The 8,890-nt window shown below is 40.5% G+C and overlaps 1 protein-coding gene across 1 annotated transcript in view; it reads left to right on the top strand.

The window, feature by feature from the left end:
• The window catches only part of LOC113227444 (rho guanine nucleotide exchange factor 18), a 54,875-nt gene extending 46,578 nt beyond the window's left edge, over positions 1-8,297 (top strand). Inside the window, exons 28-29 of the mRNA XM_026460371.1 lie at positions 6,613-6,704; positions 7,349-8,297. Coding sequence (XP_026316156.1) covers positions 6,613-6,704; positions 7,349-7,460 — 204 coding nt within the window. The 3' untranslated portion in view covers positions 7,461-8,297. The remainder of the gene's footprint in view (positions 1-6,612; positions 6,705-7,348) is intronic.
• The last annotated feature ends 593 nt before the right edge of the window (positions 8,298-8,890 follow it).

Raw genomic sequence — 8,890 nt, 5'->3', positions numbered from 1 at the left:
GTTTTTTTTTTTTTTTTTTTTTTTTTTTTTATTGTGACTCGGCAAAATGACTGCCCCGCGCCTGATGGAAAGTGCGAATACAGTCCAGAGATGAGAGTAACGGATGGAAAACACAAATATCTTCACTCCGTCACTATCATTTTGCCGGTCTGGCCAAATGCTTCATATTTAGCTTTTTTATATTCCTTGACATGTCACTACGTAATATTCGGAGCGGGCGCGGGCAACGACCCCGCCTCAGCGGCCGCCGTCGCCTGCGCCGGCACGTATGCCGGCTCGTGTGCCTGCGCCCGCTCCGAATATTACGTCGGCGTTGGAGCGGAGTCGCGCGGCCGCCCGCGCTGTCGGCGAGAGTGAACGTAAACAAAGAACGCTAGCAGATATTGTGCGCGAAGGCGAGTGGAAGAAGCCAGAAAAAAATGATGAATGGATTGTTTATCAAAAAAGAAAATTGAGAAACCGCTTTGTGGGAAATAGAGGTAGTGCTACCGATGCGGAAGGTTGTTTTAAGGCCGCTGAAGTGAAAATTCCAATTTATATTTATAATGTATCAAAGGAAGTGACAGTGTGTCAGATCAATAGATACATTCAGCGCAAAACTAGCTTATGCGTAACAATAGAAAAAATGAACATGAAGCGGCCTAAGGACTATGACTCGTACAAAATATTTGTACCTAAACATAAGTTGAGCTTGTTTATGTCAGAAGAGTTCTGGCCGGATGGAATAGCGTATAGGCGTTTTGTCAATTTTAAGTACAAAGGGCCTGATAACGATGACTAATTGGAGAGAACTTTCGTGATTATTAATATCTCATGACCAGTATGCGACTTTTGACTTTTAATTGTAAAAATATAGCTAGATCAGTTGAGTGTGTAAGAAAACTATGTAAAGTAGCTGATGTCATCGCGCTGCAGGAGACCTGGCTGCTGCCGCACGATTTGGCCTATTTGGGAAGCATCGATGATCGTTTCGCTTTCACGGGGACCTCTGCTGTGGATACATCTGCAGGTGTACTCCGAGGACGGCCTTATGGTGGGGTAGCGCTATTGTGGAGGAGAGACATATCCGCCGTAGTATCTGTGGTTGAGTGTAAAAATGCTCGGTTGGCTGCTATTAAGGTAGCGTTGCAGGATCGCGCATTATTGATATTTTCCGTGTACATGCCGACAGACTGTAGTGACAACATGGTCGATTTCACGGATTGTCTTGCGGAGATTAGTGCGGTAATTGAGAGTCAGGAAATCGAAACGGTGTTTTTATTAGGTGACTTCAACTCCCATCCAGGGGAGCCGTTTGCTGTAGAACTTACACAGTTTTGTGCGGATCAGTGTTGGTCTTGTATTGATTTGGAACTCTTGCCCTCTGACTCATACACATATGTGAGCGAGGCGCATGGCTGCCGGCGGTGGCTCGACCACTGTATTGGAACTGGTGCTGCGAGGCAAACTGTTGTAAGTACGTCGATTTTGTATGATTCGTACTGGTCTGACCATTTCCCCATTGTAGTGCATTGTAATATTAATTTAATTAAGCCTAAAATTTTAAAATCTGTTTGTAATAATAATAAGATTATGTGGGGTGACCGTGACTCTGCTCAGATATCAAAGTACCACGATTTTTGTAACTCTAGGTTAAAGCTAATAGATTTCCCTCATGAGCTTAGTAAATGTTGTAATAAAATATGCAACAATAATGATCATTTTCAAGTTTTGCAACGGTTGTATCAGGATATTATTGGTATCTTAACGGAGGCTGCGGTGACCTGTTTTCATGTAAGAAGTAATAAAAAGAAGCACTATGTGACGGGGTGGAACCGATATGTCAGTGGGGCTCATGGGAGAGCTAGGTTATGTTTCCAAGACTGGGTTCTTCACGGTAAACCTTCATCGGGTTATTTTTATGATGAGATGTACCAATCTAGGAAGCAGTTTAAGGCTAAATTAAAATGGTGTCAAAACCACGAACAGCAAATTAAGAATGATATAATTGCTCAACATCATTGCAGTAAAAGCTTTGGACCCTTTTGGAAAGCTGTAAATAAATTAAATCACAAAACGAGTGCCCCCGCGACTATCGCGGGTGTTCAAGACCCTAAGGATATAGCCGACCTCTTCCAGAGTCATTTCAAAGTGGTTTCCCCGTTGGGACCTTCTGCGCGGGTGTTTAATGCTGGGGCCATATCTGAGACTACCTTAACTATAACTGCAAAACAGGTGGCTTCTATAATAAAAACCATGGTTAGGGGTAAGTCACCGGGGCACGATGGTCTCAGCATTGAACATCTGCTGCATGCAGGTGTTCACTTGCCCAGGGTTCTTTCAATGTTTTACACCCTGTGTATGGGCCACTGTTACTTACCGGACGATCTCATGCGTACTGTTGTGGTCCCAATTGTGAAGAATAAGACCGGTGATTTTTCTGAGCTGTCCAACTATAGGCCGATTTCATTAGCAACCATTGTAGCCAAGGTGCTGGACAGTGTGCTGGATGGTTATTTGAAGGGGCACCTCCGTTTGAATGACGCGCAGTTTGGCTTCAGGTCTGGATTGTCTACGGAGAGTGCCATCATGTGCCTGAAGCGCACTGTCCAGTACTATACAGCTGGAAGAACACCGGTTTTCGCGTGCTACCTCGACTTGTCCAGAGCGTTCGATCTAGTATCTTATGACGTGCTGTGGGATAAGATCGAACAACAGTCGACCATGCCTTATGAGATCACATCCCTCTTAAGGTTTTGGTACAGCCACCAGAAAAACAGTGTGAGATGGTCCGGTTCGTTTTCAGGCGAGTACGGGTTGGAGTGCGGAGTGAGGCAGGGGGGGTTAACCTCACCTCGGCTCTTCAACTTTTATATGAATGAGCTGATCGAGGAGCTCAACAAAACTAAAATTGGGTGTTACGTTGATGGCATTTGCGTGAATAACATCAGCTACGCAGACGATATGGTTTTGTTGAGCCCCTCGATCGGTGCTCTCAAGCGTCTTTTGCAGTTTTGTGAACGGTATGCGGTGGTCCATGGACTCAAGTACAATGTTAGTAAAAGTGAGCTGATGGTTTTTAAGGCTGGTACGAAAACTTATAATGTACCACCACTCACTCTCTCTGGCGCTCCTTTGAAGACAGTCACCAAATTTAAGTACTTGGGTCACTGGGTCACCGAAAACCTCTGTGACAACGAAGACATCGAGCGGGAGCGGAGATCGTTGGCAGTCCGATGCAATATGTTGGCCCGCAGGTTCGCGCGGTGTACGAGGGACGTAAAAATAACGCTCTTCAAAGCGTTTTGCGTCTCCTTTTACTCGTGCGCCCTGTGGGTGAACTATACGCAGAAGGCGTACGACGTACTCCGCGTACAGTATAACAACGCGTTCCGGGTGTTGTTGGGGCTGCCGCGGAGGTGCAGCGCGTCCGGCATGTTTGCCGAGGCGCGGACGGACGGCTTTGCGGCTGTCATGAGGAAGAGGTGCGCCTCCCTCGAAGCCCGCATCCGTGCCAGCCCCAACACCATCCTGTCCGCGTTCGCCGACCACTGGGACGGACCAATGGTCGCCCGGTGGTCGTCACTACATGTCTAACGTTGGAGGTTTTTTAGTTTAGTTTGTTATTTTATTTGTACATTTTTATTTTTTACTAACAATAGTGCTTAAGATTTTCTTTTTATATGATACTAACACTTATGGACTTATGGTCTGAAATAAAGATTTTTATTATTATTATTATATTACTACGTTTAAATAAGTTGACTTGGGACATTTTTTTCGTGGTTTTTGTATTAGACCCGTCGTCCATTTATTTGTAAGTCAAAGCAAATAACGGATAATATTTATAATAAAACATATATTTTACATATTTTCAGTGCGAGAGTTGTGATCAACTCTAGCACTATTAGAATGCGGGCGCGTCTCTATTTCCGCGCGGGCACGATAACTATTCGCGTCGAGTGAACGCCTTTAACATTTTTTGTCCAACACAAAGGTCACAAATTCGCAACGGTGCGCTGGTGCGTTTAAGGTTTGTGCGTATATTGCGCTTAAATGTGTGACTTGTGTTGGATACACCCAACACAAGACACACGTTGGGCGTTAAAATGCACCACCGTTCCGAATTTGCGGCCAAAATGTTATGCCACTTGCATACAACGCACGCAACGCCGAATGAAATGTAGTCATTTTAGTATGTAACCATGTTTGTCTATTTAACATATTATACGTCGTAAATCTAATGATGTACATTGTAATAACATATAAATATCGGGGGAGCATATTTTCACCAAGGCTAACGAGCTACATACACCGAGCTAAGTCGTAATAAGCGGTTTCTATAAGTTTTAAAACATTTGTTCTGTTTTTTTTTTTAATTTTTGTGATTACCTTTTCAATGAACAGTTGTTCAACAATGGTAGTTGTAATAGAGAATGTTTTGTGTTTATTGGTAGGAATGCCGTGTTAAGAGGTTTCAAGTGTATTTAGTAAATCAAAATAAAATTGAAGAGCGGTACACAGGAGGGCTACACCGAGGGAGAAATGGTGTTTCTCAATTAAGAGGCCCACGATCAGACCGGAATGGCATAGACTTATGACTATAATTTCTAAGTTACTTAAATATCGAAGAAGGTTCACAAGTCTTGGCATACGTGTGAAGTCCTCAATGTGCATTGGAAACTCATTAAAAGAGCCCTGTACCCTGCAGTAGGACGTATAATAGGTTGATAATGTCATAGTATAATAAGACAAGTATGGTAACTCCATGCAAACGTAACAGCCCGGCTTGACGCACACTTTCGCAATGCAGTCGCGTTGCATAACACTGGTCGTCCCAACGCGCCTTTCATTATTATGTGAATGTGTGCGTTCGTACACGATCAGTAGTAGCGCACACATACAAGCCGCGTCGTTATTTTGTTGAGTTACAATACTTCTCTTATTTTACTATGATAATGTTATATGTACATAAAATTCCATTCTTTCAATTTCGCATGGTTGAATAGATGTAGAAACCGCGCCGCGCTTGGTATGTGGTACTCATGACTTGATCACGGCGTACTATGTTAGATTTATTGTGAAGTAGTGTCGTGTATGTTGCCCATAACTGTAGTCTTTTATTTCTGTAGAAGTTACGTATCTCTCCCTGAGTTTATTTTCCACAAGAGAAGAATAAGTATATGCTTAAGTAAAGAGGATTGTACAGTCTATGCCCTAAGATACCTGACCCACTATTCGACCTTTTGGTTCTGAAAGCCTTTTTAAGCATTCAACAGAAAAGTGTAAAGGAATTCCAGCTTTTCAATTGAAAGTTGTATATCGACTGTGAACTGGCAACCGGTACTATCTTAATTTTGACTACTTTACATTGACTTTACAGGTGAAGGAAAAAATTGTTTGCGTCATTTATATACCCTCTGATTTATTAAATAAAAATACGTAGTTTTTACATATTTTTATGACACATACACTACGTATTTTTATATAATAAACCAGATGCTATATAAATGACGCAAACGATTGTTTTCATCACCTGTAAAGTCAATGTAAAGTTGTCAAAATTGAGATAGTACCGGTAGCCAGTTCAGTCGAAAGTAATTGAAGATTTTTTCTTTTTTTATTCAATTTTAAGTGTGCATTTGACCTCCATCCCACCTGATTGAAAGTGACGATGAGGTCGACGATGGAGCATGCACACCTAAATAATGTCTATTCACTCTCGTCTTGAAAAGGTCCAAGTTATAACGGGATCAAGTCTGCAGGCAGGGAATTCCACTCCATAGCCGTTCGCCATATAAATGTGGAAGCATAACGCTTCGTGCGATCGAATAGTTTCTTCATATGTCATTCACTAATGATGCAATAAGCAAGTCATTACGAATTTTACAGCTCAGAGGTTAAAGGTTAAGTTTGTTTAATACCTTTGTTCACACTGATCCACTCGAAACCGTATACATGGTTAGTGAGACAGAAAATTACGCATTGACAGTGTAAAACAATAAGGTATACAATTACCATAGTTGTACTGACTTTTTCCTAAGTTCGTTTGGCATTAACAAACGTCCCATAACTCAGTGCATCTGTCTTGCTGAATGATTCTTGTGATAGTTCCTCATCATTCCAAGTTTTCGAGTTCTTTTCAGACTCATACTCGTGGGTTACGAATGTGACAAACGGGCAGTATGCCAAAGACAGTGATTGCACACTTAGTTTATTTGTAGACTGAATTATCGAATGCTAATATCTAATGTGATGTGTACGAATGAGTAATATCATAATTTAGTTTCCTTGTGATGAATTAGTGACAGTTATAAACAACATAGTTCAATATTGTGCCGCTAGATGGCGTCTTAAAATATTCCATGAATTTTGAATGGAATTCCAATTTCGCGCAAGAACGGTTTTTTAAAAAAGGGAACATTATGTGTCCAGTATAGGCAAACGAAAATGTGTGCAAGCGAAACCGACATCGTTTCACAGTCACACTTACTCAATGACGTTCTCGTGTTTAGAGTCACATTATTCCTACACTTGTGCTGTTGACATGAACGCTTGTTAATAATTCATCTGTATACCTCCAAACTTTTGCATGTATCTTGAGTTGGTTGTAAACTGATTTTAAATGTATAGGGTACACAAGGCTTAGTGGTACACCATACGCGCACGGGCAGCTCGCCCGCGCCGCTGCCCTCGCCGCAACAGCTGACCAACAAGGCCACCAGGTAACAACGTAAATATCACGCTCCTATAAAATAATCAAACAATACCGAATGATCACTTGTAAATGAACAAGAAAGAAAAACCATCGGATTCAAGTTAAAAAATAAAAATTCGTTATTTAATTATTATAACAAAGATCGAAACACTAAGAAAAATTCATTCGATCCGGCTGGATGCGAACCAGCACCCTCAGGCGATCCGTGCCAGAAGCTCTGCACATTAAACCACGGAACGCAGCAGCAGACCTTACGAATTTTTCTGTGTTTGTTGCAGATCTTTTTTTTTGTTTTTAACGACGTTTTTGCCGTAGCGCCATCTGTGAGAAATGTATTTCTTTATTCAGAGACCTTACAGCAGCCTCTCTACGAATGTCATATTAAATGTATGAGAACGTTTAACGTTAATATTTTGGATATTTTTAGTTTCATTTCAAAAACGTTATAGATGTCATTTGACTCGCTAGGTAACGTAATTTCGATATCAGTTTAAAGGTTTTTGATATCTCTTATCTCAGAATAATCGCCTGGTACACTTAACGGTTACACTTTTTATACAAGAACAGTTTTTATCGTATTGGAATTACTCTTTCTGCTTTGATGGCTAATTAGACTTGCTTTTAAAACAAAAATCAACGTTCTCTTTTCAGAACTAATACCTACCCAAAGCTCCCCGACAAGTTCCGAGTGCGGTCTCCGGACGCTGCACCCGCTCCCGCTAACCCCCCGCCCCCCGCCGAAGAAGAGGTCATCTACTTCTGACAGCAACGTGACAGCACTTCACACTCGCGATCCTGAGACTGCCGCCTCTCCTAGGGAGCTCAGCACTCCTGGTACTTCATGCTTTGACATTTTCTTCAGCGACATTGTGTGTAGACTATGTTACATGCAGGACTAATACCGGCACGAGTTTATTGTTGCCTGGTACCATAGTTCACGGAATCAGTGCTTGAATTTAACACATGTCGTTGTAAGAGTGTTTGCTGAGCTTCTTAGAAAGTTCTGTGCTCCTGGTAATTTTTAAAAAATTCCTTGGACCGAACAGTCTAGACTGTTTTACGTGTTGACTGTAAATATAAGCCTAGTGCACAGTTCTCTTTAGTATTTGTACATTGAAGGTCTGCGGTTACCAAGCCAATTGCTATTGCACTTATACAAAACATGACTAACTCCTAACTTGACAATATGAGCTACCATTTCTACATACACAATAAGAAACGAATAGTACACGTACAGTTTAGCTGTCAAAAGTATCAACACCATGCAATCGGAAATCACTATTTTGACAGTATTGTCAGTAAATGTTAGTCATTTAGTGACGTCTTTAATTATAACACAAAGTAATATACGAGCATAGTGCCACCAATTTTTCTGTGATAGATAATTGGCTGTACAAATCAACGACGCTACTCGTATTACAAATAAGTTATGATTCTGTGTTTATGTAGGACATTCCATCATAAATATACGATCTCGTTTATTAAATTTCCATTTTTTTAATGTATATTTTATTTCTTGATCACTTATTTAAAAAAAATATTTTTCAGTAAGTGTCCAGATTATTTGCTATTATTTCCATGAATGCGTAATATTTTATTGAACTCATTTACATTGTATTATACAAAAATTACTTCTATGAAATGAAACACTGAAAGCAAAAATAAATAAGTCTCTCACGATATAGCATGTAAAAAGAACGTCAAATAACATTTGTGAATTGGCTAAAAGACCTTAAAGTATATTTTTTTACGTCGAAAATATTACATTAAACAAAAAGGAAACAAGCGGAGAGGCACGCCTCTGCCTACCTAATTTAAACAAGCGTGATAGTATGTAGGTTTGTAAAGTTCAAAATAAAATGTATATTAGTTAAAAAATGAAATTATTTCATAAATTTAGGTACGTGAGAAACTACCGTTTGTTAGACATGTTATGTAATTGGTAGAATGAATTAGTACTTTCAAAGTTATTGAAAAGGTTCATGAATTGTAAAATGATAGTTTTGAATTTTATTGAATAAGGCTGCGGGAATATTTGTTACCGATCGCAAGGGACAATAGCTAGATCAAAGAAAGACGTGAGTCTTAGCAAGCTGAGATTGTTGCCATTGCCTACCCCATTGGGCCACAGGCTTAACGGTATGTATGTATACATAATATGTATGAATGTGGAATTGAAACAAAATTATGTGA

The sequence above is a fragment of the Hyposmocoma kahamanoa genome, unplaced genomic scaffold (genome assembly GCF_003589595.1).
Source record: "Hyposmocoma kahamanoa isolate Upper Pololo Valley unplaced genomic scaffold, ASM358959v1 210, whole genome shotgun sequence".
Taxonomy (NCBI): Eukaryota; Metazoa; Arthropoda; class Insecta; order Lepidoptera; family Cosmopterigidae; genus Hyposmocoma; species Hyposmocoma kahamanoa.
The sequence above is the reverse complement of the archived record's forward strand: the minus strand, read 5'-3'. Positions and strand labels throughout refer to the sequence as shown.